The sequence below is a fragment of the Aythya ferina genome, assembly GCF_964211825.1.
Source record: "Aythya ferina genome assembly, chromosome: 7".
NCBI classification, from domain to species: Eukaryota; Metazoa; Chordata; class Aves; order Anseriformes; family Anatidae; genus Aythya; species Aythya ferina.
In genome coordinates, this window is record NC_140302.1 from 23948328 (window position 1) to 23974351 (window position 26024).

General features: G+C 53.8%; 2 protein-coding genes across 7 annotated transcripts; one reads left to right on the forward strand and one right to left on the reverse strand.

The window, feature by feature from the left end:
- The first annotated feature begins 1437 nt into the window (after window positions 1-1437).
- Window positions 1438-20437, forward strand: POLL (DNA polymerase lambda). Of its 6 annotated transcripts, none has more exons than XM_084526634.1 (9): window positions 1438-1585; window positions 10038-10194; window positions 10399-10696; window positions 11398-11536; window positions 14666-14989; window positions 15541-15714; window positions 16506-16634; window positions 18458-18626; window positions 18923-20437. In XM_084526634.1, the coding sequence occupies exons 1-9, from the start codon at window positions 1484-1486 to the stop codon at window positions 19285-19287; spliced, it is 1857 nt and encodes a 618-aa protein (XP_084382760.1). In that variant the 5' UTR covers window positions 1438-1483; the 3' UTR covers window positions 19288-20437. The 6 variants fall into 6 exon arrangements, with proteins under 6 accessions (XP_084382760.1, XP_084382761.1, XP_084382758.1 ...); XM_084526635.1 differs by having other exon boundaries at window positions 1503-1589; XM_084526632.1 differs by lacking the exon at window positions 1438-1585 and adding an exon at window positions 9276-9428.
- On the reverse strand, window positions 1819-9344 carry DPCD (deleted in primary ciliary dyskinesia homolog (mouse)). The gene is made up of 6 exons (XM_084526663.1): window positions 9207-9344; window positions 8161-8241; window positions 7437-7561; window positions 6481-6614; window positions 3131-3233; window positions 1819-2017 (listed from the first exon to the last, which is right to left on the reverse strand). Exons 1-6 carry the CDS (start codon window positions 9268-9270, stop codon window positions 1913-1915), a joined length of 612 nt encoding a protein of 203 aa, XP_084382789.1. The 5' UTR covers window positions 9271-9344; the 3' UTR covers window positions 1819-1912.
- Window positions 20438-26024: the final 5587 nt, after the last annotated feature.

The following is a 26024-nucleotide window of genomic DNA, read 5'->3' on the forward strand; positions in this document are numbered from 1 at the left end:
TTGGTCATCCTTGGGAAAGGACGTGCACGAGCTCTATTTGGCTGTGAGTTTGGCTATACGGGTTAGGTAAAGGAGAGGTTTTGTATCACAAAGTGGGAGCACTTTTAGAGCAAAGCAGTCAGCAGAGTGCTTTTGTTAGGACTTGATTGGCAATTTCCAGTGTCAAGAGGCTGCTCTTCTCTTGTGATCCACAGTAATTGGAAGAGGATGTTTGCTGGAGCCCTTGTCTGAGCTGGGAGGGAGTGGAACCAACCAGCTCCTCAGCTGCTTGAAGGCAGCCCTCCGCTCCCAGCAGATGTCAGACAGCAGCTCCGGGTGCAGGCTTTGCTGCAGGATCACGCTCTCGCAAGGCTCTCACCAGCACAGCTCCCTCTCACAGTTTGGGACCCAGCTCTGCTGGCACTTACGTCAGCTTTTGTGTAGCTGTGTGTTCTCCTTGAGTCTAAGTGGCAGAGTTGATACCTAAGTGCTCCGAGCGCTGATCTACTACTGCAAAAGGATGCCTTTGCTGGAACAATCTTCCATCAACACAAAGCTGTAAATCCCAAAGACAACTGGTCCAAGATAACAATTCTGGGGGGACCTTTGGGTTATAGGTAACATGAAGCTGTTGCCAAATAATGCTGCTTTGTGTCAGGAGCTGCTTAATATTGTTGTTGTATTGCTTGGAGCACTTTGGGCTCTGCACGTGAGGAGAGTTTTAGGTAAGTGATTTAGGTAAGACAGAGGACCAGAGAGAGAGCTGGCAGAACTTGGGAGTCAGGGGAAGGTCTGTGTTTTCTCAGGTTCTGCTGTGTTCCAGGTCCTTTAATGAAATCACGAGTGGAGTGAGGGATGGAGATATTAAATGTCTTTGGCAGAGTCCTCAGAGAGAGGCTGTGAAGGAAACAGAGTAAATATGGGGTGGGAGGAGAGGTTCTTTATTGCAATGGGACTTGGGCAAGGCCCGGAGTAGGAACGAGCCTGACAGCTGAGCATGTGTTTGGTGTCACTGTTGCAGGAGACTCCTTCTGTGACAAGTGCTGCTGCCAGTCCTGCCATTCCCTTTCTGCAGCCCGTGTTGGTGGGTCCTGCACTTTTCTAGCTGCTTTGAGTTTCTTCCTGGTTGAAATCTAATGTGGGGCTGCAGCTCCATGGTGGTGCCAGCACTGGTGGGTTGAAGGATGCCCCCTCCCACCTCAGGTGACATTGAGCACTGCTGGGGTTGTCCCCACACGCAGGGTGCTGTCTTTGCAGCGAGGTTTGCAACGCGCCGTGTTTGTGCACAGCTGTGGAGAAGGTGTGCTGCTGCTACCCCTGAGCCGGCCAGTGACCCTTGTCACCACGCTCCCCTCCGTGCCATGCAAATGAAGGCAGCTGCATTTCAGTTCCTGCACGCTGCACAGCAGCCCTACATCCTGCACGTCACGTTGCACGTGGCTGGCTGTGAGGAAGCAGCTCATTGCCCTATTCACGTGCTGTGCTGGCTCAGGGCTAAGCACTGATGATGCTTGCAGAGAAACCAGGGTCACCAGAACATCCTTGTAATGGCACGGAGGACCCTGCGCAACAGCACAACAGGGAGTTGCTTCCAAGCATGTCCCAGGCAGGTAATGGGTGGGAGGAGAGGGTTCTAATTTCCCACACAGGGAACTACCCAGCTTCTGCTCATAGAGGATGGGGAAAGGGCTGCTGGCTGCAGCTGTGGTACACTTCCTTTGCTCGCTGCAGCTTCCCACAGCTCACAGAACGATCATAAATGTCTGTGTAAATCAGCGGACCAGGTGGCAAAGAGGCAGAACCCCCCTGAACTTGCAAAGATTCCTCCAAACCACTGTATTAACACGACTAATTTTTATTAGAAAAGGCAAAATAAATACCGTGAAGCTGTGCCAGAGAGCTGCCCCTACCTCAGCCTCTTAGCAGCCACTGCCTATTGGGTCGTACAGTCACCATCCCCACTGTTTGCTGCCTTTATCTTCTTCAGCTCCTTCTGCAGCTCCTCTTCTGCAGCCAGGATCTCCTTCGGCTTCTTGTACTGTAGGACAGAGAAATGCCCATAGCACTCCTGTTCTGCCTTGCTCCAAGCAAGCTAACTGGGGCCAAGCTGCAAGCAGCAGGGTGCTTGTTAGCACTGCTCGTGCTGGGTGGTAGCAGCACAGCTGGGGCACTCCTGCCAAGGGAGGCCTTTCCCTTATCAGCTACCTCCAGTGCCTGTTGGGAGGTGGTGCCCTCCAGCTAGGGACATTTGCCAAGATCTGGAGCATCTTTTACAGTGCAAGCAAAACTTCCCAGTTGGATGTGGAGTTCTGGCCCTCACCAACACCTCTGGAATATCCTGGCAAGCTGTGTTGTGCAGATCCCTGGTGGGCTCACTGGTCGTACGCTCACATGTGTTTTATATATAGATATATACATAATCTGCCTTTTTTTTTTAAAGTAAAAGTTGCAGTTCCTCTGTCCTCCCTCAGAACCCTCTTGCCCAGCTGCAGTTCAGTGGTGAATGCAGGTGCTTTTTGGCAAGGGTTTGGCCTGCAGCAGACAGAAAACCTCAGAAGCACTCAAGATGCAGCTCTTGGCCTATTTCCTCTGCACACACACACCCCCAGCTCTGCTGCGAGGTTTCCCTCAGAGGGGATGTGCTCCTGGTAGCTGGCTTCTGCATTTAAGAAGCACGTGGTGCTCAAAAGCATTTCTCTGCCTCTGGATGCTCTTTGCAACAGGTTAAGTGCTCGTTTTGCTAGTCTCTAACTTCCACCACGTGTCCCCTCTCTGGCACAAAGCAGCAGGCTTTTTAAGGGCTGAGAGACCTCCGAGTGCAGCAGGTCCTTGGACTCGTTAACACTCCTGCACAGAGCACAACAGTATGCTCTGAGGCAAGAGAAATTTGTTGTTGTTTCTTCAGACACTGTTCCACCTGCAAGTCACCTCGATGAGCGAGCAGGGCCCCTCCTGTGGCCCAGGATGTCCTGGCCAGTGTCAGCATGCCCGGTGTAATCTGAACCCCCCAGGTACTGTGACAGAGAAGGGGGCTCAGCAGTGACCCACAGCACATCTCCCTGCTCTGCCTCGCTTCCCCACATGGAAGGATTTTAACTCTGTGGATGGAAAGAGAAGGGCAAAGCGCTGTTCTGCGTGGCTAAAGCCTCACCGTGATGATCAGGGTGTTGTTGGTGTGGGTGAAGCTCAGGGCAGCTGCGTCCAAGGGGAGCTGGTATCGGTCCAGGTCAGGAATAGGGAACTTCTTGTAGTACCTACAAACAAGAGAGGAGACAGAAATAAGGTGGTGGAGTTTCTGTTTCCCTGAGCTATGCAATGTAAGGTGTACTCTTATGTTCCTGTTGTGCCTGTCTTTGTTTCAAGTGCTGGGGTCTGCTGTGAACTCCCAGGAGGGTAGGTGGGGGGCAGTGGACCTCTCAGGGTTGGCAGGAGGAGCCTGTGCTATGCAGGTAGAAATGGAGGGGTTACAAGCTGTCTAGGCTGCTACGAGATTTCCTGACTTTAGGACTAGAGCCTTGTGGACCTGTGTCCTGTGTTTGCCCTCTGGAGCTACACCAACTACACTACTTGATGGTCCTATGGCCACCTAGAGGCACGGCTGGGTTTTTAGTACCTGCCAGCAGTCTCATGAGCAATCCTCTCCAAGGAATTGGCTTACAGCTGGTACTGAGGTGCCCAGAGCTGGACGGGATAAGGCAGCAGCTGCTGTCATGCCACGAGGGGTTCTTCTGCGTTCAGCCGGCTGTGTGTGAGTCTTGGCCTCTCTAGCTACCCCTGCCCAAACTGCAGTTTATTTTCCAAGTCACGGTGCAAACAGCTACAAAGGGCAAATGGCTCTCCTGGTGCAGTGGGAGGAATGTACGCAGCTTGTTACCGCAGGGCTCAAACCGTTCTGTGTTGTCACTGCTGTCGGTATTTGGAAAAGGTGGCAGACATGGATAATAAGGGAGATGTCAAAGGTTAAACAGCAGAGATTAGATGAACACAAAGACATGTTAAGGAAGTGTTAACTTCTTACCGATTAGACAAAAAAAAAAAAAAGCAGTACACAGAAAAAAAAACCACTGTTTCAAAGGGCCTTGGGAGTCATCAATGAAACAGCAGCATTCTGCTGCCCCAGGACTAAGGAGAAGGGGAGAAGAATGGCTTTGGCTGGCCTCAAACTAAAATCTGTGACAAGATCAAAGGAAACCAGATCTGCCTGGCCACCCCCTCCTCCTCCTAACATTACCACTGCCTCTCGCTACAATAATTGAATCAGGTTTGGCGTTTGGGGAGGAGGCTTTCTGGGTTTGTTTTTAGAGTTTAGTTTAATGGATTTATTTTACAGCAAGAGGTTTTAAGCAAATCCCACTTGAGCAGCCCTTGCCGTGGCCAGAGGGAAGGGGAGTGACGGGTGGAAGTGAAGTCTGGGCTGGGGAGGCAGCTGATGGGTGGATATCCCTGCCGAGGCAGGCAGATTCTCTGCCCTCTCCTCTCACCCCATGGCCAAGGGCAGTACTGCACTCCTGGCCCAAGATCCACAATACATATGTGAAGTTGCCTCTCCCTTTTTTTTTTTTTTTTTTTTTCCTACTGGAAACCTACTTTTTGTCAGCCTGGAGGGAAAACTGCTACTGGTATGCTGAGAATTCATTGCTGAGCTACTCGGTAGTGACTTGGCAACCCACCCTGGTGCTTGTGCCTGCGGCTGGCGGTCAGCACGGCTCTGTTGCTCAGAGGCAGCGTGGCTGCCTTCCAAGGGCTGGAGAGGCTCGGAGGCTTCCTTTCTCTCCCATAGCGATGCACGCTCTCTGCGGACTCCGTGCCTTTGTTGCTATCTTGGAATTAGTTGCTGAGTGGTGCCTTGCCCTGGCCAAGACCCAGGAGAAATGATATAAGATATCCTGGAGCCTGTACTAAGTGTTCTGGTGCTGGAGTCTGTCCCTGCTCCCTCCTGACAGCAAAGTCATTCTGCTCCCCAGAGGCGACTTGCAGCTTTAATTCCAAAAGCCCTTAACTTTCATCTGCAGGCCACGAGCAGCTTTCATGTCCTCCAACTATCTCTGACACCAGCTGACGAGTGTGTAGCTGTCGTCTGCTTGTGGGGCAACTCCACTGTTATCCTGAGGGTGCTACAAAGAATCCTGAAGTCAGGTAGGGCACAGGTGAAACCTCAGTGTGCATTATAACCTTACAGCACCTGAACAGGCAAGGAAGTTCCCACACAGGCCACCATTAGTGGGACTAGGAGTAAATAAGACCCCTGTGATTGCAGGGAGCTGGACTTCAGACTCACGTTCTCCTTTCCTGACCTGACCCCATGTGTGATGGGAATCTCACTCATCTTTGCTATATAGCTATCCCCACTAAATAGCCACTCTTCTGCAAATCCCTCTGCGTGGATTCAGGCCAGAATCTTGCTGTATTAATTAATTGCTGCTGCTTTCATGGAGCAGACTCCCCCTTCCTCCTGCCTAGCCGTCTCCTGCTTTTGACCGTCCAGATGTGCTCAGGTGCAGAGCTCAACCATCCCCTTGCCATGGCTTCTGATGTGGTAAACGCTCGCCTGGAAAGCTGTAGGTTCTGCTGTCCTGAAAACTGTGGTCAAAGCGTAACGAGCTCTTTGCCAACAGCACCACCTACAGCCAGCCACAAGGAACGGTTAAAAGAGGGCAGGGGGCAGACTGGAAAACACCAGTGTGTTTTTTACCCACAAATCGGATCTTTTTGTGTTCTGCAGCATGCTGGGGAGGGAAAGCAAGCAAAGGAGAGCCTACCCAGGCTTCTGTACTGGTGTATTATCCCAGTTTGTAAATAGCTTTCACTTACCTTCCAACATTCCTCCCTTGTTTCCCTAATACTTCTTGTTCTCTCTCCACAGCGTTACTGCTCATCCTGACTTATTCCACAGAGGCAGTAAATATTTCGGGGCACAGGCAATCCCATTCTCTGAGACAGGCCATATAATGACACAGGATAAGATGAAGCTTAACAGACTTTTTTCTCCCACATTAGGTTTCTTTTGGCAGAATATTGTGGTGCTTCCTTTCTAGATTGTTTTTCTTGCTACCTCCACAGCAAGAAATATCATTGGCATTGTGACTACAGGACAGGTTTACAAAGGGAGATCTGTCTGCCTGGGTGCTCATGATTTATGCTGTACCAGCTGAATCCTGCAGCTTCATGCATTCTGAGATAAAAGGACTAAATCAAACTATTGTATCTGGGGGAGAAGATGGGATGCTGAAGCTTCAAAAGGTCTGTAGGGGTCTTACTTTATTTCTCTTTGTGAAACAGATAAAATGCCTTGCTACTGGAACTGAGGTAAGTTTATGTTTTAGCACAGCTCTGTCTGGGGCAGTTGTGAGTGGAAATTGGACAGCAGGAGACATGCTGTCAAGTGTGGTTCCTCAAAAAAGGACAAGAGAGGACGTCTCCCTTGTGGTGCAGCCACCAGCCTGCTCTCTGTGCCAGCCCACCCCAAGGGACACTCAGCCCGGCAGCGCTGTCCTTACTGACTTCTTGTTGGTGGTCCGGACGACGCAGCAGCGCTGCTCCTTCTCCACGGAGACGCTGTAGACATCCTTGGGGTAGGGCAGGTTACGGATCCGCCACTGGAAGCTGGTCAGGGTGTCCTTCCTCACGAAGACAGGCTACAGCAAACAAGCACCTTTAGAAAACTCCTCCAGCTTCTCTCTCTTCCCTGTCCCCTCCTTCCTTTACTACCTTGAGAAGCTCCACATTGGAGTAACTCTTCTGTCGCAGTGGAGCATTAAGGACTGACTCAAGAAACTGCCTGAGCAGCAGTTTCCTGGAGCTAGCACTGCTCTGCTTTTACTCAGGGCGGTGCCTGCCCTGCCTGCAGGAGGCTGAAGGTGCTCGCCGAGGAGTATGGCAGCACAGTGTGACAGTGAAGCCAGGCCTCTTCCCTGCCGGCACCCAAATACAGAGCTCTGCCTACCCAGGGACCTGCTGGATTCAGCCTTGGCTCTGCCCAAGTTTGTTCTGCAGACCTGTGATTTTTTTCAGGTATGTTGAGAGATTAAAAAACAAAAACAAACAAACAAAAACTAGAAAAGATGGTGAGATGTTATAACTTTAGCCTCTTAACCTAGTGGGATGGGAAGTTGAAACAGGCAGTGCTGCGTTAAGGAGCAGCCTGCTACACACTGCCTGCCTCACTTTCCATCCACTGACTTGTCCCAGCACTGGCCTTCCTTTCAGCCCACATTTTTGGAAGCCAGAACAGTAGCTGGCCAACACAGCACTACAATGTCTCTACTTAGAGAAACTACAGATCTCTTAAAGACCTCAAAAGAACCTAAATCCCAGCCCCAAATTTTTGGTATGGTTTGTACAGGAACAGGTTAAGGCTGTCTCTTGAGGCTGTGAGTGATCTGCAGTCTACCAGCTACTGCTGTAAGCACGAGGCTAGGCAGTTTTAGGTGCAGTGGTGCCTTCAGACCCATACGTACGTTGGAGCTGCTTTCCTTTATGAGCTCTGATTCCAGCGCTCCCAGGAGAGGCGAGGCTGGCTCTCCCACTTCAACCTGCCAATTGCCGGAGCCCCCCAGGGTGCTCTTCTCTCGCCATTTTCTACCTGTAGAAGGGAGAAGAAGGGTTTTCATTAATTTGCTTTATACGAAGAACTCCAGCAAATGACTGCCAAAGCTGCCCAGCACACTGAAATGACATGATGATATGGTGATATGCCTCCTCCCTTAATTCCAATAATTTCCACTTTGGTGTAAGCGGATCATTTAGCTGGCTCACTCCTGAAGTCAGAAACCATGCACCAAGCGCATCTCTTTCTGGCTACTTGGTGCTGAAGCCATGGCGGGGTTGCACCAGGTGCCGTGCCGCAGCTGTGGTTTTGGATGAGATCCATAACCAGCACGTTGCCGGTCTGAGGCTGCAGAAGCCACCAAAAAGCACATTTCACTCTAGCACGTGCTCCACCTGGCTATGCGTGCTGGCATTTCCCTTTACACTGCTCAAGTCTCTTGTGACCGATGAGCAGTTCGGGAATAATCCTAAACTAAGACGAGGTTTGCTTCATAAACTGACCCATATTTACGTCCCTACAAAATCCGGTGGGAGCCACAGGCACAAATCTCTCCTGGAATATTTGGGAGCGATTTGTTCCTGATGCCAGCCACGGCGAGATGCCCCGAGCCACGTCCGGGGAGCATCACTTACTCACTAACTGGCCGGTCTTCACATCGTACTCTTCAGCCATCTCCTTGCCATCCTCGAACAGGTAGTGGATCTTCCGCTTGCCTGGGGACAAGGCTGAGGGTGAATGGGAATACGGCCATCCCTTGTATGGGGCCCTGTCCCCTTCTATGGGGCCCTAACCCCCTGTATGGGATCCCGTCCCCTTGTCTGGGACCATAAGCTCTTGTAAAACTGCTGTCCTCTTGTCCAAGACCCTAACCCCTTGTATGGGGCCCTAACTGCCTATGTGGGCCCCATTCCCTTGTCTGGGACCTAACCCTTTGTATGGGTCCTGTCCCCTTGTATGGGGTCCTGTCCCCTCATCCAGGACCCTAACCCCCTGCATGGGGTTCCATCCCCTTGTATGGGGTCTCATTCCCTTGTATGGGATAAGTGTTCTAGTATGGGACCCTAACCCCCTGCATAGGGTCCTGTCCCCTTGTATGGGACCTTGTCCCCTTGTATGGGACCATTAACCCCTTGTCCAGGACCCTAACCCCTGTACATGGTCCCGTCCCCTTGTATGGGACCCTAAACCTCTGGTATGGGACCCTAAACCCCTGGTATGGGACCCTAACTACCTGTATGGGGTCCTGTCCCTTTGGCTGGGACTCTAACCCTTTATAAAAGCCCAATCCCTTCGTCCAGGACCCTGTCCCCTTGTATGGGGCCTCATCCCCTTGTATGGGACCCTAAACCCCTTGTATGCGACCCGTGCCCTAGTATGGGACCCTAACCCCCTGTTTGGGGTCCCATCCCCTTGTATGGGACCTCAACCCCGTGCACGGAACCCAGTCCCCTTGTATGGGACCCTAACCCCCTGTATGGGATCCCATCCCCTTGTATGCGACCCTAACCCCCCATATAGGCTCCCACCCCCGTGTATGGGACCCTAACCCCCCGCCCACACCCCGTCCCCTTGCCGGAAGCCCCACACCTCCCCCCGGGCCCTCATCCCATCCCCTCCAGCCCCGTCCCTCCTCGTCCTTTTCCCCCTGCCGTCCCCTCAGCGCCCCACACGCCGTTACCGTCCCTCAGCAGCGCCGTTTTGCCGGCGGCCCTCAGCCTCTCCAGCCAGCCAGGCCCCGCCATGGCGGCCGGGCCCCGTCTCCATGGCAACGCGCCCGGGCCGCCCGGAAGCACTCGCAGGCCCCGCGGCCTACCGGGGGTGGGCCCGGCCCCGGTTCCCCCTCGGCTTCCCGGGGTGTTTTGGGGGACCAAAGGGGTCCCGGCAGGGTGAAAAGGACGAGGTTGGGCCCCCGGGGTGGGTGCTGAGGTAGCGCCGCGGTGTGGGCGGAGGGGACGGGGACGGGCGGCTCCGGGGGCTGCTGCCCGGCTCCCCCCGGGAGCAGAGCTCCTGAGGTGTTTTTTGTGAGGTTGTGGGTTTGGGGTTGAGTTTGGGTGCTGAATCGGTGCCCTCATGCTGGTTTTAAGAGGGCTGGAGCTTTCCTCCCGGTGCTGGTTAAACTCCGGGTGTCACTCAGCTGCTCCGTCGCTTGCCAGTATTTCCCTCTTAGGGACGGGCTTTAAAAGTACCCGGGACGTAAAGTTGCTTGTGTTGGATGGGAAGCAAGTCCTAAATGTTAGAACAGTCGAGCTCTTTCTATTATAAGAACGCAGTCTATGCGGTTTCAAGGGTCTTCTTAAGAGGTTTTTAAAGCGGTTTCTCGCTTAGGTTTTCCTGACCTTGTGGGATGAAATTCGTGTTTCCAGGTGCCTCCCTCAGGGCAAGCGTTTTTGGGAGATGACAACAAAAAAATACCCGAACCAGCAAAGGCCGTGAACAAAATATATGAGGCTTAAGTTGTGTTGATTATGTCAAACTGTTCTAAGCGACCTTCTTTCTTACTGGTGTTCAGCAACTGCAGCCGAACGGGACTGGGGAGCGAGGCCCAGCCCAGCCCATGGAGCCACGGGGGATTGTCAAAGCCTTTCCCAAGAGGAAGAAGGTGAGGGATGACTCAGGGAAAAGCATCCCTCCAAAGATCCCAAAAGAAGGAACGGGGGTACCTGAGGGTAAGTCCTACGTGCCCATGACATGGAATAGAATGGTGACATCCCAGCTTGCTAGCTGGAGGTGCTGTTCCCCCAAAGGTTTCTTTTGGCCCCTAAGTACGTTTTCTGTAGAGACATGGCAAGTCCTACATGAGCTATGTTGCCCAACTGGTTCAGGACACTGTTTCCCTGTCACTGAGCTCCTGCCCTTGTGTGTTTCTCCAGCAGAGTGGCTGAAACCAGTCACCGCCTACGTGTTGCAAGCTGGCATCGGCCAAGCCCGGGCAGAGATCTTCCGTAAGCAGATTGTCCAGAACGGGGGTCATGTGTGCGACCATCTCTCCTCGGAGGTGACGCATGTCATCGTGGCTGAAGACATGGATTGTGATCGGTCCTTTCGGCTCCTGAAATTAGCCAAGCTACCTTCGGGGTTGCAGCTAGTGAAGGCATCCTGGCTCAGTGCTTGCATTAGAGATCAGGAGCTGCTGAGTACCACTGGCTACGGTGTCTTTATCCCTCAGAGGTAGGCAAATACTATGCTGTTGTTCCTTCCTACAGTGCCTCTATCCTAAGAACACTGAAATTTGACCTCTGCTCAAAATCGCAGACTGCAACTCTTCGCCACTCCCTTGGGCATGATTCAAAGTCCTTTTTCATTGTATAGATTGTGAAATTTAGTGTTTTTGTGACTGGTTGCCATTCTGTGTCACAGCAGAACTTGGAGTAGAGCCCAGAGTGCTAATAGGAGTCCTGTTGCTTGCTGCAGGTGCTAAAGGCACCTCTTCCTAATCCATTAGTGACAGCAAGGAGATGAGATGATTTTTTTAATTATTATTATTATTTTTAGAAATACTGAGGATTAAATTCTGTTTCTTACTTATTGCAGATGGAAAGTAGAGGGAGAATGGACAGCTAGGCACAAGAGGAACTAAGGAGTGGAGCAGCAGGTGTCCACAGGTTAGGATCAGAATGTTTTGGCAGAGGTTTAGCAGAAAGGTCTAAGACTGAAGCCGATAGGAGTGGAAGCTGCAGGTCAGTGGGTCAGTGAGGTGGGTTGAAACTGGGGGACTGAGTCAAAGCCAGAGCAATTAGTCTGGGATCTGAGAGTAAAAATCATATGGGTTGTTTGATCCATCCCAAAACACACATAAAGATTTTCTGGGCAAACTTATTGGGGCTGAGAAGTCCTCCTCCTCTGATACTAAGGCATCTGATCCATGACAGGTACCTGGAAAAGGGAGAACAGCAGAAACAGCAGCAGCTCTTGGGCAATGAAGAGGTCCAGCCCCCAGCAGACAAGGAAGCAGCGGAACCAAACAATAAAGTGCCAGTGGGGGATTTCTCACAGCAAGGCCTGTCCGAGGTGAGGCTTCTCACAGAGGTCCTGCTTCTTGTGAACGGGGCCTGCCTACTGCTTTTCTTGGCTAAGAGCATTCCTGCAGGAGTATGATACCAGATTTTCTAAGCAAAGGGAAAGTGTTTGCATGTTTCAGTAGGTTGGTGCTGGCAGATTCAGACTGTGGATGTGGTTACTACTTCTCTTTATCCCTTTTAGGTGTTAAATGCAGAAAAAACACCCCTTAAATTCCTGTCGCCATCAGAACATTTCCAGCTGAAGCAGCCCTGCTGCTCCAATCAGGCCAAGGCTCACTCCAGCGATCGTGTTTCCCCTGCCTCCTTTTGAGGAATATTCCCTGGCCAAGAATATCTCCCTTTCAGGAAGCTCTGATATTTCATCCCATGTTCCTGCCTGAGCCATACTGACCCATTCTCTGCTCCTTGGCAAGCACCCTGGTCAGACACATGTGCAGTGGATCAGGTTGCCGCTCGAATGATTGTGGTGGTGTGCTTAAAATATCTGCGCTGGGTTATTGGTGGCCTCTGCTGTGAGTCAGCTTCTCCAGATCTGCCGTTAGCTTCGTTTTCTTATTCTGCATTTTTGCTCAAGTTCGCTGAACTCTTTTTGGCATCGGCATCATCCAGATTTATCTCGGTTACCACAGACCTCTTAGAGCAGCAGTTGTCTTGTAATGCTGGCATCTGATGCCAAATTTGCTAACTCGGTCCCAAATCACAGGTGCTGAATTTGTTTCATAAACCCCTGAAGTTATTCCCTAACTGGCAGCCCACTGAGGGGTCCTTTGTTTTAGGCTTTCCCTTCTCTTGAATATGTGTTTGAGGGATCTCTTCTCCCCAGTCTTACTATCTCGTGTGTTATAGGGAGAGTTTGCTGCTGCTTCTTAAATGCATCACCTTTGCAGTTATCCCATCTTTGATGCTTCTTGTAATTCTGATTGATTTAGTAGCAATTGTTATTGACAAATCTCACACTTGCAGCAAAAAAGGGGCTTTTGTACTTCTATGGATCCTGTGGCACCTGCCCTGCTCTCTGCTCGCATTTACTTTGGGTGGTCAGACAGCTGTTAAAGTCTGTTTGAAGCCTTACTGCCTTTTTTTTTTTTCCTTTTAAATCCCCTCAAGCAATGATACTTCCTGTTAGTCTGTGTGCAAAAACGGCATTTGTAGGCACCTGAGCAAATTTCCTTAGCCTTAGCTTAGGACTATGTGAGTGTGGGGAAGACAAGAGAACCCACTGGATATGCTCTAAAGCAGCAACCACTTTTAAGGCATGACAGCGACAGAGAAGCTGAAGTTGAAATCTTTGTGTGGAAGTAGCATCCATTTAAGCACAGCCTTTTTGAGATTGAGTGGATGTTTTTCTCCAGGCGTGACTGTTTTGTGTTGAATGGGGGCAGAGTTCTGGGTTTGGATGTGGACTCTGCAGAAAGCCTTTCGCTAGTCAGATTGCAGCAGCTGCTTTCTGGCTGACATCTGGCTGTTGTAGATTTCTGCAAGGCAGCATTTGCAAGTGGTACCACTTACTCACTGGCTGATCCCTGGGGCTGTTGCTCCAGACTGCTTTCCTCCATCTCGAGTGCAGTGTTGCCTCAGCTGCCGGGCTTCAGCTGCTGTCCTGGGACCCGTGCTGTGCTCCAGACAAACCAGGCACATCCCAGTCTCACCCAGCTCTAGCAAATCATCTGCTGGATGATCCTGGAGGACCTTAGAAGCTCACAGGACTATTGGTTCTGCACATATAGTTGTAAAAAGTCCGTCAGCTTTTTTGGTAAAGCGCAGAGATCCTGGGGTTTAAGTGCTCTTTCACCTCTGTGACACTGCTGGCTGAGAGAGCGGGAACTGCACGCTCCAGCTGTAGAATTGTTTGCGTTGTGCTGGATAACACACTCCTTAAATGCTTTTAAGGGGCTTACTAACCCATCTGAACACTCCAAGGCTTTGCTGCCCTTAGAGGGAACAGCGTCTTGAGGGAGTTGCATACAGAGTTTCAAGGCAAATAAAGCTACTTTAGTCTATCAAATCCTCGGTCTGACCCAGTTTTCAGAGTTATAAAACAAGATTACAAAAGGGAAAGCAAACAAACATCCTCTGCCTAATGACTTCAGCTCTGTATCTTGTGTCAGCAGGCCTCCCTAGCCAGCAGAACCAAAGGTTGTAAGGATGTGGCTCTGCCTCAGCTGGGCTGGTGCTCTGCAGAAACTCAGAACAGGACTCGTGTGCAGCATGCAACTGCAGGACTGGTCCCAAACAGCTCTGTGCCTTCCAGAGTTGCTTCCACAGTGCAGGAGCTCGTGGGTCCCCATGGACCCCTGTGTTTATACATCAGGAGAGAGGAGGACCCCAACGAGCAAAGCAGTCTTCAAAGTCTCCGTTTGGCTTCCCACTTCTATCCCCTTTTGTTCGTTACCTGAAGCCAGGGCTCATTGTTTCTTAAGTCCACACAGAGGCATCCTAATGCTGAGGGTATCAGCAAATGTATACATTGGTTCTTTCTTCTGTCACTGAGGAATGTGGAGTCCTTTGTGGCATTCCTTCCTCCCCCTTTTCTCTTGCAGATAGCCATGGGGAAAATGGGGGGGTTGTAATTTACTACCCTGGTAAGATTTTGTCTGTAACGTGAAAACAGAGTTCAGGGCATATCTCCTGTGATCTGCATCGTGGGGTGGAAGGTGCAGGGTCTGAATGTGAGAGATGTGTCCCTACAGTCACCAGACCAACAAAAGGTTTCCCAGTGGGAGCAGCGAGTCAGGATCTCCCCTAGCCAGGGATTTCAGCACTGTCATCCCACGTTGCTGGCAGCAGATGCTCATTTAACCAGTCTCCTGTCTTGGGTCTCAGGGGCTTGACCTTAGGAGGTGCGTGTGTGCTTGGCTCACATCTGGACAGCAGCCTCTAGTCTCGTGTGCTTTGTGAGACGTGCGTGTAGCTTCAAGGGGTGCCTGGGTAGCTTGGGACACTGAGAGCTGTGTGTGCTTACAACTAACAACTTCCTGAGATGGCAATTTGAGCACTGCGTGCCCTGGAGGTTGGTTAGTGCTCTGACTTCCTACTCCCAGGAGCAGCCTGTGCCAGGGGGACATATGTGAGGCATACACTTATTCTCACTTGACTGCTTTTCTACCTCTCCCTAAAGAAAGTCTGTGACGATGAAGACAGCGAAGGAGAAGATGCTAGTGTCACCCAGGGGGATCTGGAAGCACTGATTTCTGGCCGCTACCCTGTGAAATTGTCGGAGGAGACCACTGACAGCTCTTCTACGGTGGCTCAGCCTGCCAGCAAGTGGGTTTGTGCTCATTCCTCCGACAGCAAGAAGGAAAATCACAACCAGTGCATCACAGAGAAGCTGGAAGTGCTGGCAAAAGCCTATTCTGTCCAGGGGGACAAGTGGAGAGCTCTGGGCTACTCCAAAGCCATCAATGCACTCAAGAGCTACCACAAACCAGTCACGTCCTACCAGGTAAAACACCTTCCAAGAGGAGTGGAGCAGGGAGGTGGACTCAGCATCCTAACTCTGTTATTTGTCAGATCCATTCCTGTATCTGTGTGGAACAGCTTATCATCAGGCCCTGGAAATTCCTTTGTGTGGGAGGGTTATGACAGAAGTTGTGGAGTGAGTTGGACTCATTGACCACCAGCAGAGTTTTCAGATCAGCAGAAAAGTGGAGTCTGAGCCTCTTACGGTCAGGTCTGAGCACCCATGAGATAAATGCCTTCCCTAGGCAGAATGCAGGGATGTTTTCACCTTCCTCTTAAGCCTTAACAACTGGCTAGCATTGGAGATAATATATAAAATTAAGTGGATCTGGGCCTGATTGCCTGATGGTGTTAATGTTTTAGTCCTGTTCTGCATGGTTGTTCATTTCCACTTGGCATTGAGAGCAGCTCACAGAACTGGTCCTGCCACTCACCAGTCACTGACCAAATGGCTAACCAGGCGCTGAGTTGTAACTGCTCCCCGCCTTGTCTGTGGCCTTCACTTTTCCATTATCATCTCTGGTTTCTTGCTAGGAAGCCTGCAAAATTCCTGGGATTGGGAAGCGAATGGCAGAGAAGATCCTGGAGGTCTTGGAGAGCGGGCACCTGCGGAAGCTGGATCACATCAGTGAGAGCGTGCCTGTGCTGGAGCTGTTCTCCAACATCTGGGGAGCCGGCGTCAAGACAGCTCAGATGTGGTACCAGCAGGTGAGTTCAGTGCCTCACACAAGCAATTTGAAAACTGCTTCTGAGTGGGGGAGAATTGCTTTGGGGGAGTAGAGGACAAACGTGCAATAGAAGGAGTGGGGCACACACTGTTCTGTTACCATCACTGCTTGGAGCTCACCTCACACTGCTCACTGCAGTGACATTGTTGAGAATCAGCCTCGAGCCAGGACACCATGGCTGTCAGAGCTCCCAAACCAGTTGCTGTCCTGTTGTCCTGGCTGGCTCCTGCAGCTGTTGGAAGCAGCCATCCACCTCGTCATTAAAATGAGGTTGAAGTAATTGTGCTAACAGGAGCAGCCCAGCCTGTAGAGTAGGTTCCTTCTTTAAGAACAATTCCTGAGCACAGATCTAATGAAGCCTGCTTTCCTGTAGTGTTTGCTTTGTGATTGGATTCTTTGCTGTCTAAAAATGTGCTTGTGTTCACACTGTGGGCTTTCCCTTATGGGGATATTTTGTGTCTTTTTCCTTTACCTGCATCACTTTCCTTCAAGCAGTAGGAACACAGTTGCCTTAAGAACAGTACCCTTCTGTCAGGTTTGGGTAAGACTCGAAGTCTTTGTGGGGTGGAGATTAGAGGCGTGTGTGGGATTGCCTAAATCCCTTCTCTTCAGGACCCAGGCTGTAAGTGATCTCCACGTGTGATTTCAGAAGCTGTGACTAGCCTGGGCTTGAGGCGGGCTAAATACAATCTCCCCAAATCTTAGTTGAAAGCGTTTGAAGAGCGAAGGCTCAGCAGATGTTTGAATGCCATCACATCGTCTGCACTATAGGGTTTCCGGACGCTGGATGATATCCGCACGAAGGCGTCTCTCACCAGCCAGCAGGCTGTGGGACTGAAGCACTACGAGGATTTCCTGCAGCGCATGCCTCGGGAGGAAGCTGCAGAAATAGAACAGACCGTGAGTAGCTCAGCGTGGGCCCTTGGAGTGGAGGACTTGCTGGGCTCTGACAGGAGGGTGCAGGCTGTGGAAATGTGTCTCTCTTATAGCTGAGCTCTTTCAGCCTCTTCTCTCCATGGTGTCAGTGCTTGGGTGACTGTTTTGGGGCATAGACCCACAAAGCTTCTACTTTACCCCACAGGAAGGTTGAGTTTGAGTGCCTGGCAAGGAGGAGGACACTTCCCAGGTGTCGGTTCCACACGCAGCTTTGAGAATGGCCGCATGTGGCCCGATGGGATGAGCAGGTTCCCAGCTCCCCTTCCCTCTCATCTTCTCTGAGATACCTGCTTTCGGCTGGGGCCTCTGCACTGCTTCCCTGCTGCTGCCTCTCCAGAGCAAGCTGTGAGCTGGTTGATCAGTGTGAAGGCAGACCATGGGGATCCTTGCTGGAAGCAAAGGGGCTCCAGCTGCAGGAGGCTGCTGCTGGCTCTCGCAGGCACTCCAGAATCATGGGGTGCTAAGCCGGTGTACCCTAATGTGAGCAGAGAGCTTGGGGCACCCTCATTGCTACCCCTGTGCTCGCCCATCACCATGGCAGCAGCAGCCAGCGTGACCCTGTCACTCGGCCACAGGGCCTGGCCACGAAGAATACGCTCCTGCAGGGCTCCTGCTGGGGTGTCAGCCCCGTGTGCAGGATTAGCCCTTCTGCTGGGGAGCGCTCCTTTTCCCAGGCAGGCTGGTTTGAGGAGCTGGCTCTTGGGGGTGGGCCCATTGTTATCTTGATGGGATTACTGCGCCCCCCTCCATACGCACGCACACACCTCTGATCCAGGCCCAGGAGAGAGAATAAGGGATTAGTCACTGTCTATGCTGCCTGTCACAGGGAGATCTGAGGAGCTTTTAGGCTCTTGGGTGGGGCCGGGAGTTTTCTAGAAATCTTCATTTAAAGCCAGAAGGGGGGCAAGGACACCAGAGGAGGGCTTGCTCCGCATGAGAAAGGCTTGTGGCTTCTTGAAGCACCTCTGGGGCAAAGGTTAATGGGTTTATCTCTTGCTAATGAAGGATGATCCCCAAGAGTGACAAGGGGCTGTGGGCACGGACACTGCCTTCCTGAACCCCAGCCCCTCTGATGGCCTCGTCACTGGGAATTGCTGAGCCCCTAATTATTTGCTGCCAACAGGGTGATTGGCACAGTCAGACCGAGAATCCTTCGCTCCTGTCCGAGGACCCGAGAGCCTTCCTTAAGCATTTAATGAATGAAGCCATCAGAAGTGGCACTGTCTGCACAGAACGGAGCTGGGGTCCGGCCTGGAGCTGGCTATGATAGGGAAAGCTCTGATTATGTGCGGATGATCACTGGCAGCAGCGTTGTTATCAATTCTGTCAACAATTCTGGGACATTTGTGGTTTTTCCTGGGTCAGGAAGCCCAGCTCTGCTGCAGAGGCAGAGCTCTAGGCTGGAGCAGACTCCAAGGGGTGCTCACAGGTTCTCTGCTCTCTTGGAGGAGTCTCCCTGATCCCACCTCTGCTTCTGAAGCAGGACCTGTGATGACCTTGCCTTGAGCTGATTCTCTTTATGGTTAGAACCAGTGAGCTTTGTCCTCATGGCCCACAGGAGAGCCGAAATCCCTCCGCTCTCCTCCTTTCCTAGAAACTGAAGGCTCTGACAGGTTGTGCCCTGTGCTGCCTCCTCAGTGCTGCTGCACCTTCCAGCTTGTCCCAACCCACTCCCAGCTCAGTCCCCACAAAATCTGGTGCCTGATGGCCAGCTTTGTGCTGTGTGGCAGAGAGGGCATGAAGGGAATGGTTTCTGACTCTTTTTTCCCCTCTTTCTGTTCCTGAAGGTCAGACAAGCAGCCTTGGCCCTGAAGCCCGGGCTCCTGTGCGTGGCGTGTGGCTCCTACCGCCGGGGGAAGCCCACCTGCGGAGACGTGGACGTGCTGGTCACTCACCCCGACGGGCAGTCTCACCGCGGGGTGTTCACCAAGCTGCTCGACAGCCTCCGCAGGAGCGGTAAGAGGGCTGGGGGCTGGCATGTGCTGCTCGAAGCTGTTCCCATCACGGCCAAGCCGAGGAGGGAGGGAAGTCTGATGTGAAAGGCAGGCGATTGCTTTTCCCAATGGCAGGACAGCTTGTAAGCTCGGAGTACCACCTCCAGCCGGTGCTAAGGAGGGAGTTTGTGCAGTTCTGTCTGCGTGAGGCTGTCAGGGCTGAGGCTGTGTTGTCCTCTCAGCTGCTGCCTGGACGGCTCAGGATGAGGCCATCAGTCTCTGCCACTCAGCTCCTCTCTGCCTCTTCCCTCTCCCCAGGCTTCCTTACAGATGACCTGGTGAGCCAGGAAGACAACGGTGAGCAGAAGAAGTACCTGGGGGTCTGCCGCCTCCCCGGGCCGGCCCGGCGTCACCGCCGTCTGGACATCATCGTGGTGCCTTACGGCGAGTTCGCCTGCGCCCTGCTCTACTTCACCGGCTCGGCTCACTTCAACCGCTCCATGCGCGCCCTGGCCAAGACCAAGGGCATGAGCCTCTCGGAGCACGCCCTCAGCTCGGCTGTGGTGCGAGGTCCTGGTGGTGTCAAGGTGTTACCTGGCCATATTCTGCCCACCCCCACCGAGAGAGATGTCTTCATCCAGCTGGGACTACCCTACCGGGAGCCCTCCGAGCGGGACTGGTGACACCCTGCTGTCACCCGGCGCTATGAGCCCGCTGCCGTGCTGCTGGTTTGCAGGGTGCTGGTTTCCTCGGCGTTGTGACTGCGAGCTGGGGAAAATAAACCAGCAAACGGGACTCTGCTGCTGCTAGCAGAGCTTTGTGGCTTCACCCAGCAGAGGGCGTGGGCTGGAACCAGGCTGGAAATGCTGCCTGGTGCCATCCTGCACCCCTCAGCTACCCTGGCCGCTGGACCAGGCGCCCTCCCCTGCTCACTGCTGCTAGGAGCTGCTGCTGTAGGTGTGATGAAGGTCTCGCTGTGCTGGTGCTGTGCCCTCCCTCCATCAGACCTGACTTTTGTCATTTGGCAGGTCTCGATGCTCGGGTTTGGGCTGCTGCAAGTGCCACCAGCTTCCCCTGGTGCCCAGTAACCCTTGGTGAAGCACGGGGACTCAAAATGCTGCGTGTGCTTGCTCTCAGCCCATCGTGTGCTGAGCATCTGCCAGTGCAGAGAGCTGTGATCCCCCTGCTCCGGGCACAAGGGCTCCTTTTCTCTCTGTGCAGGGGAGGAATGAACCTTGGGGTTCAGAGGAGCCGTGCTCAGGCAGGGTTTGAATGTAAAGGCACTGAATGTAAGCTGGCAGGGCCCTGTGTTTGCTGCACAGAGGGCGTGGAAGAAGAGAGAAACACAAGATGTGTTAATTTGGGCAAAGCAAAGCTTTCCCATGTTGTATGTGTGATGGCCAGGAAGTTATCTGAGCTTTGTGTGTGTGTGTGTGTGTGTGTAAACGGGTGCTCACCCCTTCACGTCCAAAGGAGTGAATTTTATTTCTCAGGACACCTCAGCTGTTTCTAAATTCTGGAGATGAATTTTGCAGGGGCTTTCGGTGCTCTGCTGCACCGGCTGCTGGGAAGGCCGGGCTGGGGGTCCCTGTGCCAGGCCCGCCAGGCTCTGCCTTGCCTTGCTGGGGTCCTGCTCACTGCACTTTGCTGTGTCACTGTCACACGTGGCCATGAGCTGCGTGTTTCTGCTGGGGGCATCAAACCTGGCAGTTCGCACAGGGTCTTGCTGTGGTGGCTGTGGTCACAACACTTTGGTGGGAACCAGTGTCACCTGGCCTGTCGTGGTGCTTCGGAATTTGAAGTATAATAAATCCCTTCTCTCTTTTTCCTTGACACTTTGTCTTTTTGCTCCCTGCCTTGCAGCTGAGCTGCTCACCTCCAGCCCTGGGTGCCTCTGTCCCTGGCCGTGCTGGGGCTGCCCCTCACCACGTCACTTGCTGGGGACATCACCGAAGGTGGAGGAGATGCAGAGCTGCTGGTCTCCAGCTCTTTTCCCCCTTGGTCCTTCCCTGTAGGGCCACGGTTCGCACCGTGGTGCCAAATGGGTGCTGCAGCAGCACATCAAAGCCCCAGCCTGGCTCTTTGTGCTGCTTTTAAAAAAGGGGAGGCTGGACACGGGGAATTGGGGCTGCTCAGCAGCGGGACCGTTCACCACATCCCTTGGGAAACGCAACCTTGGGACATGGCACCCCCTGTCCCTGCACCCAGCCCTGCCCTGGGTGCCCCCAACGAGGGCACAGACAATTTCTGTCCCCCCATCAGCTGCTTCTGTCCCCTCCTGCTAAAAGGAAGAAAAACCTGGGGCCGAATTGCTGCGGTGCTGAGCATTAGGCAGCTCTTCCAGCCCGCTGCCTGCCCCACGGGGAGGACACCCGTCCTCAGATGTCTTTCTCATCCTGCTACGGGGCTGGGAAGGGGCTGGGGCTGGCGGAGAGGGGTGCAAAGGGGACGTTTGGGCTTCTAAGGGTGGCACTTCATATTCATGAGTAAATATTTGCTAATGGCAGCACAGCCGGGCAAATGTAACGGAGCTGCTCCCCCCGCCAGAGCAGGCAGGGAAATGAATATGAATTTATCATGATTAGGTGAACCCAGCAGGGAGAGCGGGAGAGAGAGAGGGCTAGGCAGGGAGGGGGCGGGCGAAGATGGATCTGTGCAATAAAATTAAATAAGGACACCAAATAGAGCCACTTCTCACGCGCCCGCCCGCCCGCGTGCTGGGCCTCTCCCACCCTCCCTCGCTCCTCCGGCTTTGCTGATTTCTCTCTTTCCTCAAATTTATGAGGCCAATTATGAAGATGAGGTTGGAAGTTCTCAGAAGTTCACTAAATGCAAAGTGCGGTCCCTGCTGTTCCCATCAAATTAATTAACCAAGCGCTATTGATGGCCGGGCGACGGCGGTGCGGCACGGAGAGCGAGGGGAGGGCTGCAGGGGGGGCTGCTGGGGGGGCACAGAGCCCTGCAGGGTGTCCCTGGGGGGGATTCCTCCCATCCCACTGATCAGTGGGCTCTCATCGGGCTGGAAATCAGCACAAACAGAGGCATTTACCAAGCTGCTGTCTCCCCAACAGGGCCAGAAGTCAGGCTCCCCATCACCACGGGGAACGGGAGGCTCCTGCTCCAGCAGCGCCGATGTTTTCCCCTCTCGAGGTGCGTGTGTGTGTGACCTGGGGACGATTCACCTGCTTGTGTCGAGTTTTTAGAAGAATTGGACAGGCAGCTCTGCAGCTCCTGCCACTCACAGCCTTCCTGGGTGGATACATGTGTCTATATGGAGGAAAAAAAAATCACCGATGTGGAAAGGAGCAGCCTGCAGACGCCCAGCCCGTGGAAACGGGGTCCCTGCAAGGGCTGGCTGGTGGCTGAGCTGGTGCTGAGCTCTCGGAGGTCTTCTCCAGGGTCCTTGGGGTCTGCAGCCAGCCCCCAGCCCCGTGCAAATGGGTTGGGCTCATGCGTAAAGCTTGGAGGGTGGCGTGAGATGGAGATGGGCAGAGCACCTGTGCCCTGGTCCATGTTTCTTTAGGAAATCAGGCCAAAAAAAAAAATAGGGAAAGGAGGATGTGAGGTTGCAGGCGGCTTGGATAAAACCTTAGTGGAAACCAGCCGGGCCCCCCCTGGTGCCGAGCAGCCCCGCCGGAGGTGCTGGTGCCCGTCCTCGCCGCCGAGCCGGCAGCAGAGGGAGCTGGAGGACCGGGGAACGGCAGCGCCGGGCAGGCTGCGGGCAGCCGGGGCTGTGCTGGGGGTCCCCGCTTTGGGGACAGCCCCCCCAGCTCCAGCCGGGCTGCCCCATGGAGGGTTTGTCCAGGAGAAGGGGGAGAACCTGGAGGGCTTCATCTTCCCCTGGGGGATGGCCCAAACCCTCTCAGCTGGCTCAGCAGGAGAGCAGGGATGCTGATATGGGATGCTGATACAGGATGCTGATATGGGATGCTGATTGATATGGGATGCTGATATGGGATGCTGATACAGGATGCCAATATGGGATGCTGATAAGGAATACCAAAACGTCTTAGGACAAGGAGGCTGGAGGGGAGCTGTCTCCATCCCCAGACCACCCCAGCACCAAGGGGAGCCCCGCAGCACGTGGCAGGTGCCTGTCAGTGCCGTGCCCCCCTCTCCTTGCCCATCGGGAGCTGATTTATGTCGGGGCCAGCCCGCGCTGACCTCCTACATTGGCTCAGGCACTATAACTGATGGCAGGTCAGCAGAGCTACAGCACAAGTGAAGTGGCTGGTGGGGGGCCGGGGAGGGGGGGACACAGGGCAGAGGCTGCCGAGGCTCTGTCTTGAAGTGTCACCGCGACCCCGAGCCAGGGGGAGCTGGGGCAGGATCGGCCCCGGTGCCCAGCCTGCCCTCCTCTCGTCCTGTTTTACCAGCTGGGCCAGCAACACCGAGCTTGGAGGGGTGGCTTGTGGTGAGGAACGGAGGCTTCGTGATGGTTAAAAGCCCAGCCAGGGGGAGCAGCAGGTCCCCAAGGACCAGTGAGGACCTGGTGCAGGTAGACTTTGCTGTGCTAAGTTGCCCTGAGACCTTGCATCCCCACGAGCATCCCCTCCCCAGCACACTGCTCCCAGCCTTCACACGCAGCAGCAGGTCCCTGACACACACAGCTCACATCGTGCCAGTGATTTATTTATTTTTAAACCCTTTAGAGCCTGAATCCAGGCTGGATTCGGGTAACTGCAGCTTGTGGCTTGCAGCCCCCTTGCACATCAGCCCCCAGCAGGTCCCCCCCAGACCTCATCCCAGCTCGGGAGGCGAGTCCCCCGGTCTGACCGTGCTGCAGAAGCACTTGGTGCATTCCCAGCTGGCTCTCAGCGGAGGTGATTTGTTTGAAATAATTTCCATGGCCTCTGCACTTATTTTTGCCGCTGGCATAGGGAGAGCAGGTTAAATCTGTGCTGCCAGACAGCAGCAGGGACTGCGGGCTGCAGTCAGAGCGGACGGTCGGAGGATATTGCTCAGCTCGCACTCTGAGCAACCCTAAAATCAGATGTGGGATGTAAAAGCTGATGAGTACAGGTAGGTGAGCCCAGCTCCAGGCTAGCAGCTTTTACTACAGGGCTAGGAAACTCTGGCTGAAAAAAAAATTAAATAAATAAAAAATGGGATCAGTTTTGCTCCAGCAAGATTTCAGGTTGGTCAAAAGCTCCTTGGAAGGCCTGCGCTGCATGGGAGACACACGGGGAGCTGTAAATAAGCAGGAGCTTCAAAAAACCCTCCCTGAAGTGACCGATAAATCCCCCGGGACATGACGGGGATGCTCACAGATCCATCCCGAGCAACCCCAGTGCTGTGCTGGAGAAAGAATCACCCTGGGAGGGCAGCTCGGGGCAGCACGGAGCAGAGCCTGGGCAGGGCGCAGCTCCGGCCACCCTCCTTCTCCATCACCAAGGGTGCCTGAGGACAGCGGTGTCCCCTGTCCCATCCCAGTGTGTCCCATCCCAGTGTGCTGCCCGGAGCTCTGGGGATGCCCAAAGTAAAAGGAACGCAGGAACGGAGCAGGATGCACAGCCTGCACAGGTTAAATAAGTCCTGCTGCAGCCAGCCACCGCGCACAGCAGCTGCCCTGTGCCCTCCTGTGTCCCCTGTGGCCCCCCCCCCGAGCAGATATGGGGGGTCTGACACCCCCAAAACACCTGCTTCCACCCCAAAGCAAGCCGCTGCTTCCCAGATTGTCCCAATGATCCCCCCCATACCACCCCCTCGCTGTCCCCACGCTGTCCCCAAGGACCCTTGTGGCCCAGCCTCCTCTCGGGGGGTGGCGTCTCCGTGCCACGCAGCCCCCCCCCCACGTCCCGTGCCACAGCAGATGGTGGAGGTGACATTTGCCTGCGAGTGACGCACTTGACAGTGGCCGTGTCCCCTCCTTATTGCTTCACCCTACACGGAGACACCTCGATCCCCCCCCCCGGCACAGGAGGGGCAGCCACAGGGTGCCCCCTCCACCCCATAACCCCCCCCCATAGCCCACCACCCTCCACACCCAAACCCCTCTCCTAGGGGCAACCCCAAGGGCGAGCACCCACCTCCGCAGGGCGAGGAGGGGATTTTGGGGTCTGGGGAGGGGGGGGGGACGGGGGACTCCTGCTCGTTCTCCGTTTTCTGCCTTAATTAGAACCCGGAGAGACCGGGCGAAATCGCATTAGCGCGGGGCCCCGGTGCGCCGAGCCATCCATCTTTTTTTATTACAGCGTAATGGGGCTGCTCGCGAGGCGCCGTGCGATTTGTCACAGGCCTCGTTCCCTGATAACGGGCATTTGTCATCACTTTCTTCCCGTGTTAATGTCATCATCGGCGGGCTGACAGGCGGACCCGTGGAGGGAGCGCTGGCGACAGACCACATCCGTCAACCTAATATTTCCATGGCTGTGGGGATCAGCCGGGCTGCGCGCACGCATTAAAGCACTTATGAGGGGAGAGAGGAAAAAAAAAACACACACCACAACAACAACAAAAAAACCCCGAACCTTACCAAAAAAAACCCCGCCGTTGTCATTAATTAAAATGCGAGCGCGTGGCTGCGTGGGGAGGGGGACGCTGCGGGTGTGGGGCCGTGGCCCTAGAACAGCGTGCTCCAGAAACCCGTTTAAATGGGGTTTGGGGTGGTGAGCACAGTGGGAGGGTTGGTGTTAATAAGGGGACCCTATTAATGAGCTCTCTACCCCCCCTTACGGTGATCCCGGCACTGGTGTGATGAGCTGAGCGGCCTCAGCCCCATAGGATGGGGGACGAAGGTGACACCCCGGTGTCCCCCATGGGACCTGCCCCGGGCCCTGGGGCTGTTTTGGTGGCCAGGGGTGCCCTGGGCTTTGCCCCCTGATATTTGGCTGTTTCCATGGAAATGGGGAGGGGTGGGATGGGGTGGGGAGGAGGGTGGGCAGCGGAGGGTGATTGGGGTCAGGGGGTTTTCGTGGGGGGTGGGTGTGATTTTCTGTGCTTTTCTGTGGTTTCTGTAAAAACAGAGAATGAAAAGCATTGGGTGGATTTTTATTTATTTATTTTTAATTATTTTGGGGGTGTTTTGAGGTTCGGGGTGGTGTCTCTCAGCCAGCTTTATCCCATCCTTCCCAGCACCCAGGATGTCCCGGTACAAGCCCGATTTGCACACCCAAAAGTGAGCCCTGATGCTCCCAAACCCTGCTGAGCGCAGAAGGGGGCACGGGGACTGCTCATGGAGCATCCCCCCCTTTATGTCCCATGTCCCAGAGAGGTCCCAAATCCTTTTGGAAGGCTTTTTTTGGTTGCTCTTCTTGTTTAAGTTCATTTCCATTTTTCCTTGCTGTGGGAGAGAACACGGGAAAGTCAGGTTTTGGGGGCGTTTGTGTGTTTTTCAGAAACCCGTCCCTTTTGTACAGACACACACTTTTTTTATTAATGCCCCCAAAAGTTCAGCCATCACCCAGCTTTGGGACAAGAG